This window comes from Panthera tigris, chromosome C1 (genome assembly GCF_018350195.1).
Source record: "Panthera tigris isolate Pti1 chromosome C1, P.tigris_Pti1_mat1.1, whole genome shotgun sequence".
Lineage (NCBI taxonomy): Eukaryota > Metazoa > Chordata > Mammalia > Carnivora > Felidae > Panthera > Panthera tigris.
In genome coordinates this window covers 51,855,827-51,874,503 of record NC_056667.1, presented here as the reverse complement: position 1 = coordinate 51,874,503, position 18,677 = coordinate 51,855,827, and the positions used below count along the sequence as shown (strand labels likewise).

At 41.8% G+C, this 18,677-nt stretch overlaps 1 protein-coding gene across 3 annotated transcripts in view; it reads right to left on the bottom strand.

The window, feature by feature from the left end:
- The window catches only part of PGM1 (phosphoglucomutase 1), a 61,933-nt gene that overhangs the window by 25,785 nt on the left and 17,471 nt on the right, over nucleotides 1–18,677 (bottom strand). For 2 of the 3 annotated variants that reach the window (XM_042997441.1, XM_042997442.1), the window contains exons 2-4: nucleotides 2,141–2,303; nucleotides 1,648–1,794; nucleotides 54–179 (exon numbers count right to left, since the gene is read on the bottom strand). In XM_042997441.1, coding sequence (XP_042853375.1) covers nucleotides 54–179; nucleotides 1,648–1,794; nucleotides 2,141–2,303 — 436 coding nt within the window. Of the gene's footprint in view, nucleotides 1–53; nucleotides 180–1,647; nucleotides 1,795–2,140; nucleotides 2,304–7,688; nucleotides 8,004–18,677 lie in introns of those variants that run through there. The other variant, XM_007089848.3, reaches the window with a different exon arrangement.

Genomic DNA, 18,677 nt, shown 5'->3' with positions numbered 1-18,677 from the left:
AAAGCAGCTCCATATCTTTGAGAGAAGGGAAGGGAAGAAAACTGGCTCCTTACCTCCATGCATGGCATCTATACGAATCTTTAGTCGGTTTGGACCAGAAAGCAGTTCCTTCAGTGCGTTGAAATCAAAGATGTTTCTCAGCATTGTAGCATAAGCTTCCACAGAGTCCACAATTTCCACTGTGAGAACAAGCAACATTAAAAGATGGGGGAGCCAAACACACAAAGAAATAGTATCCTCTGAAATGATTCTACTGCTGTAAACCCACAATAGCTATTTTAAAAGGACAATTATCGAGGAATGTGTTCCAATGTGCCCGGGCTGTCACATGATCTCTTACTCAGTACCAACCATTTTCCTGAGAGGTAAATGTTATTAGTTCTATTTTATAGACAAAAAGATGAGAAAGCTTAAACTCTGAAAGGCTGAGTAACTTGCCCACACAGCTGGGATGGGGCACACAAGAGATTCGGACAGGGGTTTGCCTGGCTAGAAGCTCAGCTATGCTGCCACATTGACTCTTTGCCCATCACCATGAGAAGTGTATTTTGGTGTCATAAATAACAGAAAATGTAAGGCCCACTTTTCTTTCCTTTTTCTAGGCCCACTGCCATAAGACTTATTAATGGTAAAAAGAAGAAAAAAATTTTTTTAACAAACCACTTTTCACACGCACTGCTAAAGGAGTAAGACAAATATAAGAACTTAGTCTTGCTGCCCTCGTTGGATGTCAGGGCACATCTGAACATTTTCAAAACATTAAGAGTTTAAGAAATTTCCTACTGGTGTTTTCCAAGCCCTAAGAATGTCTTCAAGATGTTCCAAGGCACTGCTTTATCTTTGTTAGGACGCGACTGCCAGCTCTCGATGGGTAGGTTCAAACAAAGAAATGTTTGCCATAAAATGGCAATCCAGAGGAGAGAGTACACGTTGGAACAGTCAAAACGTAAGTTGCATTACTAACCACCTCACCCTTGTTGTGTTGATATGAACAATGTTATAAACCTTTACTCCAACAATTATTAATACCTTGGCATTCTACCCCTGCTGCCTATGCAGGGAGTTTCAATTTAGCCCCCTGAATGGCTTACTTTGATTTCACTGAATATTAAGGCAGGAAAAATGAAGAATCAAAGCCCAGGCTTTGGAATCCTTCACACCTGAGTCTGAATCTGGTTTGCCACTCACTCACTATAGGACCTTGAGCCTGAGATGTAAGCTCTTCTCAACTTTTGTTTCCTCATATGGAAAAAGTGAATACAGATAGTGCTGCCTTCACAGGGCTCTCTAAGAATAAAGTGGGATAATGCTTGTTGAGAGTTTGGCACGTAACAAAAGCTCAATAAAAGTTAGCTATGAATGTAATCTTACAGGTCTTCTAGTCAAGGCTATTCATTTAATAGGTATGGAAGGCAAGGCCTAGAAAGTTGGAAATGCTGCACACAAAGTCACACGGCTGATTCCTGGTAGGGCCCAGAGAGCCCAGGTCTCTAGGCTCCTAGACCCCATTCCAGACCTGCTAAATAATGCATGCAAAGCTTAGTGACCAGTCTTTCCAAAACTGAAGATCTACTTTATTAAAACTTTGAAAGTCCAACTGCTCAAGGTGGAAATAAGGGGGGCAAGAGGGGAGGAAAGTCAACATGCCTGTGAATGGTTTGAACTTGTTTTCCAGGTCAAACTGCTGCTTTCCCAGAACTCCAAGGTCTATTTTCAGGTCAGGGCAAATTGCATATTCTTCAATTGTCTTGCTGATTTGGAAGATTTTATCAGTTATTGCTTCTGGAGCAGGACCTGGAAATCAAACAGCGAACCATGGGGTCATTTTGTGGGACTGACGTGAAAATACAAAGAACACAGAGCTCGTCAACTCCTCTTCACTCACACATTTGCCATTTCATCATTTAGACAGCAAAGTATCAAAATTGTCTAAAAGAAAAATACCATGTTAATGATGATTTGTGCATGGTTTCTCATATTCAGGGACGACAGGATGAGAAGCATTCCACTTTCACCAAAATGAAACAAAGAACCCCCTTGTTAAGGATCAGAACCAGAACGCTGGCCTTCCAAGGCCTTGGTTATTGGTTTATCCTAATGAACATAAATGGACTATTCTTCGAAAGGACAGCAAACTCACCTCCATTGGAAATATTAAATTTGATTCCAAAATCTCCATTGGGCCCTCCCGGGTTGTGGCTGGCTGTCAGAATGATCCCACCAATGGCTTTGATCTTTCTAATGATGCAGGATACAGCAGGGGTAGAGAGGATCCCATTCTGCCCAATAACCAAGCGACCAATCTAAGAGAAGAAATCCAGACACACTCTTTAACACCAATAAACCCGGAACTACTGCACAGAAACAACAGAATAGGCAGAGGAACAAAGAAGTGAACCAGAAAAGATGTTCTTTAATGAACATCCACAGCTTGGATTACTATTATTTTATTACAAAGTAGAATACCAGTGTTGAATAACATTATTGAAGTAGAATCAGCATTGCTGAACAAGGCCATCCCTTCAGATAGTTTTTGGGGACTTTATAGTTTTAAAATAGTATATGGTCTGGGGGAGCTATAAGGCTCTGGCAAGAAAACACAGAGTATTTGAAACACAGTCTTTCCAGACCAGGTTCATAATTTTCCCTGAAACATTGTTAGAAAACCCACATTTTTATCCAGTTCAATCATACTTTCAAACCACACTGGGGGAGGATATAAATTTAGCTAGTTAAAGAAATCCTACCCAAAGAGAAGCCCTTTTTGTAAACTAAAAAAAAAAAAAAAAAAAAAAAAAAAAAAAAAAAAAAAAAATTAAGTAAAAAGGGCAAGCTTTACATTGAAGAGTTTTACAAAATCCGTCTCATAAATTTATCTTTCCTGTCAAGACTTGATTTTGATATGGTGGTCTCCCCAAAGCAGGATACACCTACCTATGTGAGGGTGTATGTGGATTGCCTGCTGGCCCTAAGGCAGAAGGTGCTGGGGGTTATTACTGAGTAAACCGGCCAGAACCACCCACAGGGAAGGGCTACAGGTGGCACTTCACTGCATTCTTAACTTGCCTTCCCTTATCTCTCACAGATGCTATCAGCATGGCTCCTAAATCTTCCTTCACTAAAATGTAATTTATATTTGTTTCAACATGACCCACGTTGGGAAAGAAGGAAGAAGTTCTATCAGTTCCTTGAACATACTTGGAGAAAATGCAGCCACTACATAAATAGATTTATAAAATGAGGAGTCTGTGCCCTCCTTCCATTCTCCCTTCTGAGAGAAGAGACAGGAATGTTTTTGAATTTTCCATTTGTTATTTCTTTTGGCCCCACCTAAATAAACATGCTTGAAGAAATGACTTATGGTGGAAGATGTGTCTGATGATACCTGGAATCCCTGGTAAAGTTTGTCTGGGACTGTTACCTTTGCCACACTATAAGTTACTGAAAACTTGACTGCCTTATCACCAACCCTTCCCCTGTCAACCACCTCCCAGGAAGTAGCCTGGCTCTCATTTGTCCATCTCAGAACAGTTTTTGTTACACTAATACATTTGTTATGCCCTGCCTCCCTCAGGAAGTGGGGTAGGTGCTATAACTAGTCTCCTCCATAGACTAGAGGGACCAGCAGATGGTGTGAAATCAATATTAATGATTATCACTGGGCGCAGAATGCTTTCTAAAAACCCATGGCATTTTCAATTAATTCCCATATATGTTCCCTAGTACTGTTGTGTAGATGAAGAAGCTGAGGTCCAGAGTTATGATGCTGCCCATTTGTCGATTCTTCCATCCATCCAAAAGCAATCATAACAAGTGCTTATGGAAAGGTGGTATGGGAGGCACTGGGATAGACGACAGGACAAGGTCACATGGCAAATTAGTGGCCATAGCTGGGAGAAGCACCTGCCTCCATACAGAGAGAAGAGTAACAAGTCACCCTTGTAGCACTTTCCAGGTGTGGTTCTGATAAAGTGAGAGTTTATGGTTGAGTAGTTGTGTAATTTTAACAGGAGGGCCTTAATTAAGAAAGGCAATTTAATCAGTCAGAGTGGCTGGTGGAGTTATCTGGAAATTGTACTTGCGCATCAAGCATACTGACTTTTACTAGGGGTTTATATGTATTTTGTGTGGAAAGGGAGACTGATAAATGAATCTTAAGCTGTACCACCCAGGTCACCCCTTATTCTACCATTCTGTATGGTAAGATCTGCGGTCAGTAATGGTCCAAGACTGAGGGGATAATACCAGGGGTAAGAGTAGGAAAGTCAAGAGACAGAAAGGAGGTCTGCAATACCTTCTTTCTCTTGAGCCCAAGAAGAGGTACAGCTGGTCAAAGTCTCTCCTTCCAGAGAAGACCCTCTCCTGTGAATCACCCTCAGGAATATTAATCCTCAACCTGATACTGAGGAGATATTACCCACCTTCCTTTAACAATGTCTAGAGCATTGCAACAGCTCCTGACTCAATCCCCCCTTTCTCTCTCCCACCTGTACCTCCCTTACTCTGCTCTGGCTGAATCCATCCTTCCAACTCAGGACCACCCAGTTCATCTGTTTTAAACCATAGTTCTTACTATGTCCTGCCTCTACTCAAAAACCTTCCCTGTACAATACAATCCAGAAATTCCAATTCTAGCTATTGACACAAAAGAAAGCAAGGACTGAAACAGACAACTTGCACACCCATGTTCATTGCAGAATTAATCACAATAGCCAAAGGCCCATCAACAAATGATGGTATATACATATACAAAATATGGTATATACATATAATGGAATATTATTCAGCCTGAAAAACAAATGAAATTCTGATACATGCCACAATATGGATGAACCTTGAAAACACTATATACTAAGTAAAATAGGCCAGACACATAAAGACAAGTATTGGATGATTCGATTTACATGAGGTACTTAGACGAGGCAAACTCATAGGCAGAAAGTAGAACAGAGGTTGCCAGGGGCTGAGGGAGGGGAAATGGGAAGTTATTGTTTAGTGGGTATAGTGTTTCAGATGGGATGAGAAAAAAGTTCTGGAAAAGGATAATGGTGACGGTTGCAGAATATTGTGAGTGTAATTAATACCACTGAAGTGTGCACTTAAAAATGGTTGATACACTAAATTCTGTGTTATGTATACTTTACCACAAAAAATAAAAAATTTTAAAAACAGAAAAAATCTTCCCTGGCTCCCAGTGTCTACCAACTTAGAGATCACTCCGTCTACCCGATACTGAAAGTCCCCCATCAAACAGCTTTTCCTGCCCTTCCTTCCCCTTCTTGCTACTCTCTCCCTGAATAACAGAACTCACACTGCCAGGCTGGATACCTCGCTGTTTGCCCAGCATTTGATAGTCAAACATAACAGGAGCAAACTTAATTTTCCTTGCAATTAAAATAGGGCCTGGTGTTTTCCTATGTTTCACAAAACAAAAACAAAAACAAAAACAAGTTCCATTTTCTTTGCCCTGCTAGTCATATACACATATTCTTATTTCTAAACATATCTCTAAGTTTAAAGCTCTGGAAGCCAAATGAGATATCAGTATTGTAAATGGGGCCCCACCAATGTCTTATTTTATACATTAAAATTTCCTATACTTCTTAGCTCCCAGAAGCATCATGAAAAAAAAAAAAAATCTCTTGTAAATGCAGACAGCTCTATGTAAATAAAAACAAAAGGAAACTTCTAACAAAGGCGAATTATATTTTACAATCCATAAATGCACAAAATGAAAGTGTAATAAAGAGAAAAAAAATGATATGATTTCCATTTTAGCTCACAAGGCTGAAAAGTCTTCCGAGAATCACCCCAAGAGGGGAGTGGGTATCGACAGAGGTGAGGAAGGCACACTGACTCCTACCAAAATCTGTGGCAATACATTATCTTTCCTTTACATTTTCCCCCTAACGCTCTGTCCACAATCAAAGGGACATTAAAATAGTCAGAAATGAGGATATGTTAGAAAAAGAAGAAATCGAACTATCTAGGATTTGATAGGTTTTATCAGATCAAAGTGCTTTACTGGTCCACTCATGTTTTAAGTAATCCAGTTCAGTTGCATGAGTGCTTTAAATGCAATACTATTTTAAATAAAGAATGCCCTTGAGAAGATTTGAAAATATTGCTTGGGCTGCCACAGCTCTAACAAATAGGCAGTTGCCATATTTAGTCAATTATTATCACTTAAATGCATTATTTAGCAAACCTTCAGATCGTAAATCTGAGCAAGTCTATAGGGTCTGCCTGAATTACACATTCCTACCACCTCTTCCACATCCTTCAGCTCCACACAAAAATGAAATGAAGCCGAATATATCACAGCAAAGGGGACAGTGTACCAGATCCACTCAACAATCTAGATATATGCGGAGAAATAATGTTCCTTTCATTCTTTCTCTAAAGATTAAAAGCATCTTAATACCGTTCCCTCCGCAGCTCTCCTCAAAGGTGAAATTTATAGCATGTCACATTTTATCTTAAAAATGTGTATGCTTCATAATAATTTCATATTTGAGTGCTTTGTCAGCAATTTTTACATGAGAGGCATTCAGATTCTGAAAGTGGGTATGAAGGAAACTTTGCATTATAACTACAATCATTTTTAAATTTCATTTGGTGGTGTGTTTTTGTTTTTAATTTGGGTTTTGCAATCATACCTGCTCGGCGTATTATTGAAATAGACTGACGATGAATGCCTAACATATTTGGTTGCCATGCTAAATTTTTATGTTCTCAGAACCAGAATCACTCCCAGAAAGGAAATACAACAGATTTTTAAAATTTATGAGTTCTGAGGGGCTGTGTGCTCCAAATTATTGCTAAGTATAACCTAAAACACTAAAAATATATTTTTGGTCCCACAGAGGAATCTGCAGAGCAAAAACAGCAATGTCCTGATGCCCACCTTACAGCAAATCAGTGGGACTGTGCAAATTGTTAGATTATCAAGATCAATGCTTCCTGGCACAAGATTCCTTCTGATTTGGTTAATTCAGGCAAGGCAGTTTTTCACAATGCAGAGCTGTTAGCAGAGCCTCCTTATATTATAGTCTTACAGGAGTTATTAACTCTACCCTGCTGCACAAATTCACTGCACACAGGGCTTCTTTGTGTCCAAGGTCATTATAAGCAGGTTCCCCTGTAACAGGTCCTCTTGGTAGGCTTATACCTAACATTTTCCAATCCCCTCCTGGCATTTCTGCATGACTACCAGGATCCACAAACAACAGCATGCCCTGGCTTTTGTTTTCCTGTTTGACAAGTGACTGAACTTCAACAAGGAAGCCATTGAAAGAAAACAAAATCCTCCTCTCTCTACTACTCAGTGGAGCTTTCTTACATAGGATAGGGTACCCCTCGGGACTAGTTAGAATGTAGATAAGACAGCTTAAGGCTGGGGGTGTGCTTTAAATGTCTAAAAGGCAACAGGTATTTTTTCAAGCAAGAGGCACAGAGTACAACAAAGAGCCGAACTTACATTCCCATATCCCAATGTGACTAATGTAATTTCAGGAGTAATATTACAAAACACATTCTCTGAAGTCACAATGAAACACTAACTGGATATTAGTAGAACTGAAGTGTATATAACATACAAATCTGTGTACTCTTGTATATTTCTGCAAAATGAAGAAAGAAACATATGTGGAGAGCCAGAAACATAACAATACTTATCATATACCAACCCCATTAGCGGCCGCCATCTGCACTATTGTTTCTATCGCCGATTTATTAAAATACCTCCCATCTCCACCAACTACCAGTGAGGATCCCTGGCGATCTTTAAGGTCTATGGAAAAAAATAGACTCTGGATGAAATTCTCCAGATAACATGGCTTCGCCTCAAAACAATAGGTTTTCTTCCGTAATCCACTAGTTCCTGGTTTCTGGTCATAGTAGGGAGCAGTAGCAAAAGTCAACAGAGGGAGAGGACCTTCTTCCATTTTTCTGTATTTTCCAGAAATCCATTCATCAAAATCACTCATCTTTCATTTTCACCACTTGGCTCAAAGAGGGTGTCCAGAAAGCAGTCAGGGGTCCTCAAAATAGTCTGTCTGAACCTGAAGCTGCAACAGTGTCATCTGAGTAAGTAAATACAGGTCATGCCTGGATGAGGAAGCTGGGTTAATTCCTTGCTGTCGTCACCCCTTGAGAAAAGTTAAGGGCCACACACCCACCCACACCCACACACAAAGCACAACTTCCAAGCTGTTTTGGTGAGGACACTTCTGCCCACATAACCACGTCAAATACCCTTCAATTATTTTTGCTTCATTTCCCCATTAGGTAGCTCCAAAGGATACTGCTTGTGGCAGACGTCAGTCACAAACACCAGATGGCTGCCAGACTCCACTCTCAGAGCCCAGGCAGCAATGGAGCAAGTCCAGTCCCAAGAAGCAGGCTCGTTGTTGAACAGGACACCCTGGTGTGGCTCCTTACAGCCCTTGAAGCAGAGTCTCTCTGGGCACTCACCACTGAGAAGGCCATCTGCTGCTACAGTTGTTCGATGCCATGTAGCAAGTTAAAGGTCAATCTTAAAATGGAAGTGAGGGATCTCGGTTACCTCTGGTTTCCTTACATCACATCATTTTGATACCCAAGCAATTTTTTACGTCTTGCATGCAATTCCAATTGGAAGAAAAACAGATTTATTCATTGCCCACCAAGGATTTAACAAAACAGCATTCAGCTCTTCTATCAAGAAAAAAAGATACCTACAAATATGCCCTGAATGGTCAACAGCTTGGTCATTCCTTTGACCTTATGGAAATGTGGGGATGGAGATGCACCAAATCCTTGAAAATGTGGGCAAAACAGGGAGGGGGAAAAAACGTATACTTTTCTGAGTGCACGAGGTTTGATCAGGTTATTATCTGGAAAAATAATATGAACATAAGACTACATTTTGTGTCCTCATTTTCTCAGTTTTACACAGACGTGGCTTTTAAGAACACATTTTTAGTGAAGCAGGTTAAGTCCTTTCTTCGCATTTGAAGAACCTAAGATGTTTGAAAACATTCTATCTGAATAAAGTTATTATCCAACCCCCATCTGATCCTTAAGATTTTATTAATAATCTACTTAAATGCATACACGTTCTTTACCTGGTTCAGCAGAGGCTGACAATTAAGGAGCTCCACTGTCAAGGTTTTGGTGAACTTGCTAAGGATGTTTGAAAAGTCAACCAGCACCAGTTACACCACGTTTGGAGAGTCTGACATGCATTACAGTCCAGGTTTTCAAGTGAAACATGAATAACCCCTTGATAAACAAAATCCGTGGGGTACCTGGGTGGCTCAGTTAGTTGGGCATCTGACTTCGGCTCAGGTCATGATCTCACAGTTCATGAGTTCGAGCCCCACGTCGGGCTCTGTGCTGACAGCTCAGAGCCTGGAGCCTGCTTCGGATTCTGTGTCTCCCTCTCTCTCTGTCCCTCCCCCACTCACACTCTGTCTCTCTGCCTCTCAAAAAAATAAATGAAAATAAACATTAAAAAAAAAATCTGAATATTTTTCTGCTAATTTGTCAAGCCAGGTCCAAAAGCCAACAAGACTGGGAGCAGCAGACTGTCCTAAGGCAAGAACGTCCCTGTGGTTCAGGGGCTGCTCTGTGCAGGGCCAGCAGAATGAACAGGCCCAGGAGCTGGAGCCCACTGGCAAGGAAGCCTGGTCTCCTTCACGTGACAAATGGGACTGGCCCACGTGCAGGGAAGACCTCGAGACATAACATTAAAAAATTCACAAGACCATGTCTATTTAGTTGAAGACCAGTCAGCCAACAGACACTTGTTACAGTTTATTTTGGGGTCTTAGTTTTTAAAAATAAAATTCTCTAGAAATTAATTTATGAGGCAAGCTTGCTGTATGAACAGTAGTTTACATACCTACTGTATTTCAACTTAAAATAAATGCATGCTTAATTCATTTTTTTTTAAAGTTTGGTGCTAAGTTTTCTGGTTTTAGGTAGGTTTGCAAACTATACCAGCATATGTGTCTTGACATATTTAATAACAAATCAAGATTTATGAAATAGCAACCCAATAATCTTTTCATTGGGAATAATAGAGCAACCAACCACATAATTGGTAGTTTTCTTAACAAGAAATCCCAGGGTAGACTTAGGGGCATTTGGTCACAAGGGTGCTCCGACATCCCCAGCTGAAGCTTCTCTGTCCCTATATTCCAGCATGTTCTCTGCTGGTGGTCTGCCACTCTCTCAGTGCAGCTCTTTCTGAAGCTGGAACCAAGAAAGTATCACTCTTCTGGGTTTTTTTTCCCCATGCATTGATTTTATTTACAGTTTCTGGTTCATGCAAATCAATTTCATAAAATGAGAAGTTATGAAGAATCAAGGCATAATTATGCAAATTCAAAATAGATGTTCAATGCAAAAATTACAAGCATAAAAGTGGGTTTGTTCACAGCATGAGATCCAACAGATCTTGCTTCAAAGGATAGGAATCACTTTTTTTTTTTTTTTTTCTTGAAGACTATGGCCACGTCACATGGCCAGAACACCTCAGCTTACCAGTGAGGTGTTTTCTCATAGGAACCACAACGTGTTTCTAAAAATGTTTTTTTTACACTGTAAAGTGTCATAAAAGCCGCACTTTTCCAGAATCGAACCTGCTCTTGAACCTAGCACTGGTTGCTAACCATCTAAAAACTAACTGATACAGAAAGTATTCCAAATGTCACTATTCTGATTCTTAAAAGTAAAAAACTTTTACAAGGTAGTTTAGAAAGAAATATTGCGGGGCGCCTGGGTGGCTCAGTCAGTTAGGCGGCCGACTTCGGCTCAGGTCATGATCTCGCGGTCCGTGAGTTCGAGCCCCGCGTCGGGCTCTGTGCTGACAGCTCAGAGCCTGGAGCCTGTTTCGGATTCTGTGTCTCCCTCTCTCTGACCCTCCCCCGTTCATGCTCTGTCTCTCTCTGTCTCAAAAATAAATAAACGTTAAAAAAATTAAAAAAAAAAAAAAGAAATATTGCAAACCAGTAATGCTGGAGTTCTTCCAGTCTGAACCTTCCACATACTAGATACGCCACCTTAGGGTTGATGTCATTTCAGGATTTTTAAATCTACCTCCCCTGTAGATCATCTTCATGTTTAAAAAAAAATATATTTAACACCAGAGGAAACAGAAGTGACTGAGCACCAGGGGATCATATATGCTGAACCTGTGGAATCCGGTCACTGGGTGAACCCACTATATCCCTCTTGCATGGAAATATCTATGTGGGCACATGGACCTTTTTACCTTCCTGTGTATGAGCCAGCCTTCCAGCGAGGCATGGACCGGGGAAGATTCCCTCTCTCACGGCTCTTGCACATGTCAATGAATACCCAGCAATTTAAGTGTACGCTGAAGCTAAGCCCCCAGAGGAAAGAGTTCTATATCCCAGAACAGAGAATAATGTTGTCAGCAACTGCATATGCCTGGCACAGTATTTGTCAATATGCAAAACTAAAGCAAAAAGACATAGCCCTTGCCCTAGAAAAGCTTCTATTCTAAAATTGGGCCAGAGCCGTAATTTTATGGACACTGTAGAACTCAATCCCATATAAAAATATTACCAGAGGCAGCAATGCTAGATGGACTGTGAAGTGTGGTAAAAAAAGAAGGGGCATTAAGAACATGAAGCTTCCTACGACGCTCAGACTAAGTGGGGCAGCTATTAAGAAACTCATTTGTTTTAGCTCTCCAGCAAAGGTTGAACTTCATCTTCGGAAACGTTACTGTCGAGCATAGCGAACCCAATTTGGCCTAATGAATTCGCCTGCATCGCCAGTACTCCCTTCACAATGACACAAATTACATTTAAACCATATGGGGGACTTAAGGATTACTCCCTTCAGACAAGGAACTTTCGTACTGGTCTTGGGTCCAATCAATTTCACGACGGCAGAGTTATGAACCCCTTCGCTCCCAGGCTCACAAAGACTCCAGCCCCCATTCTCATCTGCAGGCACCTTCCTAGCAGAACACAACAGAGACTGTAGACTGACTTGCCAATCCTTTCTTCGATCTCTCTTTCTTTCCGTCAAATACTTATTGGGTAGCTAACTACTATGTCCCAGGCTTCCTGCGAGGGCTGGACCCAGCCCCTGAACAGGTTCACCTCTTCACACCAAGAGCTCTTCTTTAGCTGATGCCACAGTAGTGGACGTGGGGGATGGGCTGTCCACAGTAGTGGAGGCTGTCTCTAGGTGTAAGCACGAGAAAGAATGCTACTAATTGGGCTAAAAGCAGCAGGGATCATCACACCCCCAGCCTGAAGCCCTGCACTTGCGACAGCTGCAGGTGCCTGCCTGAGTGGTTGGGGTGTGTGACCCAAGTGATGGGAAACACTCATTCATTTCTCCCACCAACAGTAAGAAAGCATGTAGTAAATGCCGGCCCCAGGCAAGGCAGTGCAGGACGATGCAAAGACCACAGGTTTAGGAGCCAGATACAACCAGGGCTCAAATCTTTGACTTTAAACTGCAGGAGAAATTCAATCTTGAGCAAGTGCCTTAACTGAACTGAGCCTGTATAATGGGGACAGCTTTCAAGGTTGTCCTGAGAACTGAATCAGGTTACATATGTGAAAACACTTTGTGCTGTGTCTGGCATCTAGTAGATTATCAGTGACTGTTAACCCCTTCACCCTTCCCATCCTCAACCTCCCCATCTCTAAAATGGGATAATAATACCTGCCTCGCAAGGTTTTTGTGATAACGACCCCACCAAATGTCTATGAAAGTCTTTGTGAACTGGAAAACGATGTAAAGATATGAACTTTTTTTTTCATATTTGGGAGGTGGAGGAGGAGAGAAAAAAAGTGCATGGGCCTTTGTTCTTAACAAGTTCATGTCAGGGAGAAGCCATCACAGTGTGGGAGCCATGGCCCTGTCCCAGAGGTGCACGCACAGCCCTATGGCTCTTGAGAGGTTGCAGGAATGGGGTGAGACTGCAGAAATAGTTGGGGCAAGATTACAAAGTCTCATGAACCACACTAAAGTTTATTTTGTAGCTGCCGGAAGCTATGGAAATTTTTAAGCGAAAGGAATCTAAACTGATATGTTTCTGGAAAGTTGGCTGGCTTCCAGTGGCACATCAAATAGCTTAGAGGAGAGACTGGAAGATTAGCCAAGGTCGCAAAAAAGGATTCCTTCCTCAGCTGTGGTGGCTCTGAGGATCCTGCTGTTCCTCAGCTGGCTTCCTGTACAAGACTTCCGTTTGAATACTTCCAAGCTTTGCTCGTTAAATAAGGAATTTTAATTTATTTTATTTTTAAAAGTTTATTTATTTTGAAAGAGAGAAAGCACAGGCGGGGGACGGGCAGAGAGAGAGGGAGAGAGAGAATCCCAAGCAGGTTCTGAGCTGTCAGACAGACACGGCACGGCGCTCAATCTCACGGTTCACGAGACCATGACTTGAGGTGAAATCAAGAGTCAGGCACCTAACCGACTGAGCCACCCAGGTGCCCCGTGACAAAGAACGTTAAAAGTAAATAAATGCATTTGATTTACAAATTTGAAATGTTCATAGGAGTTTGAGCAAATGAGTTTATAACTAAGATCACATGCACACACACACACACACAAACCCACCAGCTCACACTGACAACCGAGTCAGCGGAGGAGAAAAAAACAAAGCAGATGTGCCGAGATAAACAGAGAGGGTAGGCAGAGAGTGGCTGCAGGGCTTCCTCCTGCCTCAGGCTCCTGTGACACACAACTGTCCACTCCACCCCCAGCTTTTAGGAGGCCCCTCTCTAACCTTATGGAGCCATCCTCTTGGCAACTCACTGCAGTCGGCCTCGCTTCCTAACACGTGCTACTACCTGCCGCTCTTCACTCTGTTGAGTGGGCCTCAGTGGTGCCTGGCTCCCATCTGGCAGCTCTGAGGCAGGCTCCACTGGCTGGCCCATCCAGGCAAGAAGAGGAGGAGAGCAAAGTCCTTCTCCTTCTCCCTTTCATTTTTAAAAAAAAAAATTTTCATGTTTATTTATTTTTGAAAGAGAGAATCGCTTCTCGGCCTTTTGGCTAAGATCAAGTGTATTTTTGAAAGAGAGAGACACAGTGCAAGCAGGGGAAGGGAAGAGAGAGAGGGAGCCACAGAATCTGAAGCAGGCTCGGGGCTCTGAGCTGTTAGCAGAGAGCCCGAGGCGGGGCTCAAACCCACGAACCGTGAGATCATGACCTGAGCAGAAGTCGGATGCTTAACTGACTGAGCCACCCAGGTGCCCCCCTCTCTTTCTCCCTTTGAGCAACCTCAGTCAACAGCAAGGAGACAGATAGAATATCATTTACTATTTGGGTGAACGTTGGGCAAAATAGCTAAGTTCTTGGTGCCCCACCTTCTCATATTTAAAATAGGGACTGTAAATAGTACTTACTTAGACTTACTGTGATTGTTTTGCAATATATACAAATATCAAATCATTACCTTGTACACCTACAAGCAATATGATATTACAGGTCAACTATACATCAATTTGTGTGTGTGTGTGTGTGTGTGTGTGCGCCAAAACCTGGGAATTATACATCAATTTAAACAATGTATCCTTGGAGCACTTGGGTGGCTCAGTCAATTAAGCATCCAACTTCAGTTTGGGTCACAATCTTGCAATCTATGAGTTCAAGCCCTGCATAGGGCTCTGTGCTGACAGCTCAGAGCTTGGAGCCTGCTTCAGATTCTGTGTCTCCCTCTCTCTCTGCCCCTCTCTCTCTCACGCTGTTTCTCTCTCAAAAATAAATAAACATTAAAAAAAATTTAAACAATTCATCCTTTAAAGAGAGTTTAAAAAATAAAGAAAAACTAGTATATACTGCAGGGTTTTTGCATAAAGATACAATGACTTAATAAATGTAAAGAACTTAGCATGGCTGTAGTAAGCCCTACATAAGGGTTAGCTTTTTTTACTGCCCCAAACCCATCTGAAACTATGTAGCAGTGTTCCATACCTATCAATGGGTATAGTGTTTTAACAGAGTTAGGAAATGTCCTTTAAAGAAATGGAGAAGTTACATTAAACTATAAAGAAGGTACAAGGTCTGAAGAATTCCAAGGGCCATGCGGCTCAAAGCTGTACAGAATCTCAGGTTCAAAAAGACTCCTGAAGCATATTTTGACATCAAAAACGAACAAAACCACTGCATCAGAGCGTACACATCTTTTAGCATCTGTCATCCATCTGTTTATTCACCCACGTATCCAATATCTACTACAAAACTGACTTGCTCCATTCATTTTATCAAACATTGTGCACCACGGGAGGACAGACTCCAGTCATTAAGAAACTTTTGGTCTAAAGAGAGAGATAGATAAATCAACAGATTGTTTTTTTAAAAAAAGGGAGTAAGATGGGGCACCTGCGTGGCTTGGTCGGTTGAGCATCCAACTTCGGCTCAGGTCATGATCTCACCATTCATGAGCTTGAGCCCCACATTGGCCTCACTGTTATCCGTGTGGCCATTTCAGATCCTCTGTCCCCTTCTCTCTCTGCCCCTCCCCACTCATGCCCCCCCCTCTGTCTCTCTCTCTCTCTCAAAATAAATAAATATTTTTAAAAATTAAAAATTAAAAAATTAAAATTAAAAAATGGAGTAATAAGTGCTAATCTGGGAGCTCAAGAGGGATTTATGAGCTCCTGAAGGAGAAAGAGAATATAAGAAAGGCATTCCCTACCTCCACAAATGCCATCCTTAATTCATATGATTAAACCTAAAAACAAGCTTTGAAGTTGCACAGGGCTTCCTACATATTACTTACTATATACTGCACTGTAAAGAGGGCTCCTGTTTTATTAGAAATTACCAGTATTCAACCATTTTGACCTATAAAAGAGGCCATTTATATGTCTCATATAAAATTTTTATATGTATCTTTTATTTCCTTTTTGGAACACCCTCAAGAAAATTTTCATTTAACTCCCTTAAGAGTATTCATTTGGAGCTAAAAGAGTATCTTTCCATATTCTGGATATTACCAGAAACTATTTATGAAAACCCCTTGGTTTAAAAAAAAATTAAAAATTAATCAATTTAAAAAGTCAATCTAAAGAACTGCTTTATGTTCAAATTCATTCATGGTTGTGTGTTTCCCTCTTGTGGTGGAAAATGGAAAAACATGCAAGATTTCTCATGACCTCACAAGGGGGCGCACTAGGTGGCCCAGCGGCATCACACAAGTCTAGGGGACCCCATTCTCCTCAAATATAATGGGAATCATGCGCCCTGGAGTTTTGTGGCAGACAGTGGTTGGCCCTCTATGAAATAACTAAAACGTGGTGGGATTTCTGGACTTTTAAGAAGGGTATGGTGAGGTTGTTCTCGGTCTCATTAAGGTTTTTTCCAATTGCATGGCCTGGCGAAACGAGGATGTCCAGCTGTAAAGGAAGTAAATGGAGATGACCACAAAAAGTGGATGAATTTTTCTGTGGAAACTTTGTGAGCCTAAGTTTCTGTAAAATGAGGATAGTAAAACTTCCTTTAAAGGTTTTCAAAGTATGTGAGAAAAGGCATGTAAAGCGTTTACCACAATTGCCTGGCAATACAGTAGCCACTCAATAAATGCTATCTAAACTACCAAAAATAGAAAGACCTATTGATAAGGGCTGATCACATCCTTCTAATACAGCCTCTGATCTCTAGAGCAAGGGAGACCAGGCAGGAAAAAATTAATGCTATAGGGGGGTCTGGGTAGTGAATATTTATAAGGGGCCAGGGAAAAGGTGATGGAAGGGGTATTTATAGCCCCTGCTCTAGGGCTTTGGAGTCAGACAGGCCTGGGTGTGAATCCTGCTTTGCCACATTCTGGCTGTGTATGGTCTTTCTGGGCTCAGTTTTCTTATTTGTAAAATAGAGACAATGACACCTGCTTTAAAGGTTGTTGTATATAGGAAATAATCACAGTAGGTCGGTGTGCTGGGCAGTGTTCCAAGTGCTTTACAAGCATTAACTCATGAGATGTTCACAACAACACTGTAAGATCAAGGCTGTCATTCTCAGCCCGTATCTTACGGACATGGACACAGATGACACAGATTTATCATCTGCCCAAGGCCAAACAGCTGGGAAATTGTGGAGATGGGTCTTAAACCCAGACAATCTGGCTCTAGAGCCCACACTCAACCATCATGCTGTGCTGCCTCTCACTGTAATATGTGGCCATGTAAATGGTAAGTACTCAATAAATAATAGCTTTGTAAACAGCGATCTAAAGAACTATGGGTATTTTCTCCCCTCTGAACATTTATAGGAATTCCTGGGATGAACAGCATCTCAAGTGGGCAGCAAGGTACTCTCTCCTGCCCTTATGGCTTAAGTGCAAACAGGCTTCAGAGAAATAAAAAGTTGGACTGCAACATAAAAAAGTTTGGGAACCCTCAGACTACAGCTGTAGATAACTCTATTAAAAATGTCTAGGGGAGCCTGGGTGGCTTGGTTGGTCATGAGTTCAAGCCCCGTGTCGGGCTCTGTGCTGACAGCTCAGAGCCTGAAGCCTGTTTCAGATTCTGTGTCTCCCTCTCTCTCTGCTCCTCCCCTGTTCATACTCTGTCTCTCTCTGTCTCAAAAATAAATAAACGTTAAAAAAAAAAAAGTCTACCAGGGCGCCTGGGTGGCTCAGTCAGTTAAGTGTCCAACTTTGGCTCAGATCATGATCTCATTGTTCATGGGTTCTAGCCCCGCATTGGGCTCTCTGCTGTCAGCACAGAGCCTGCTTTGAATCCTCTGTCTCCTGCTCTCTCTGCCCCTCCCCTGCTCTCTCTCTCTCTCTCTCTCTCAAAAATAAATAAGTTTTTTTTTAATGTCTACCTTGAGGAATATGGCATAGTGGAAATCTGGGTTTGAATCCCAACTCTTGATAATTTTTAGTATGTTAGTGATCTTGGGCATATCACTTATCCTCTACTTCCTCAACTGTGAAACAGGGATATAAATACCAGGCTCTTAAGAGTTGTTGAAAAGGGGGCACCTGGGTGGTTCAGTCAGTTGAGTGTCAGACTTTGGCTCAGGTCATGATCTAGCAGTTCATGGGTTTGAGCCCCGTGATGGCTCTGTGATGCCAGCTCAGAGCCTGGACTCTGTTTCGGATTTTGTGTCTCCCTCTCTCTCTGCCCCTCCCCCACTTGCACTCTGCCTATCATTCTCTTAAAAATAAATAATAATGGGGCGCCTGGGTGGCTCAGTCAGTTAAGCGTCCAACTTTGGCTCAGGTCCTGATCTCACGGTTTGTGGGTTCAAGCCCCGTGTCGGGGTCTGTGCTGATGGCTCAGAGCCTGGAGCCTGCTTTGGATTCTGTGTCTCCTTCTCTCTCTGCCCCTCCGCCAACTTATGCTCTGTCTCTTTCTGTCTCTCAAAAATAAACGTAAAAAAATTAAAAAATAATAATAATAATAAAACATTAAAAATTTTTTGTAAAAAAGAGTTATTGAAAAGATTGGGGTGACTAGATGGCTCAGTCAGTTAGGCATCTGACTCTTGGTTTCATCTCAGGTCATGATCTCCCTGTTCGTGAGTTCAAGTCCCGAGTCTGGCTCTGTGCTAACAGTGCAGAGCTTGCTTGGAATTCTCTGTCTTTACTCTCTCTCTCTCTCTCTCTCTGCCCCTCCCCTGCTCGTGAGCGCTCTCTCTCTCTCTCTCTCTCTCTCTCTCTCTCTCAAAATAAATAAACTAAAAAAAAAAGT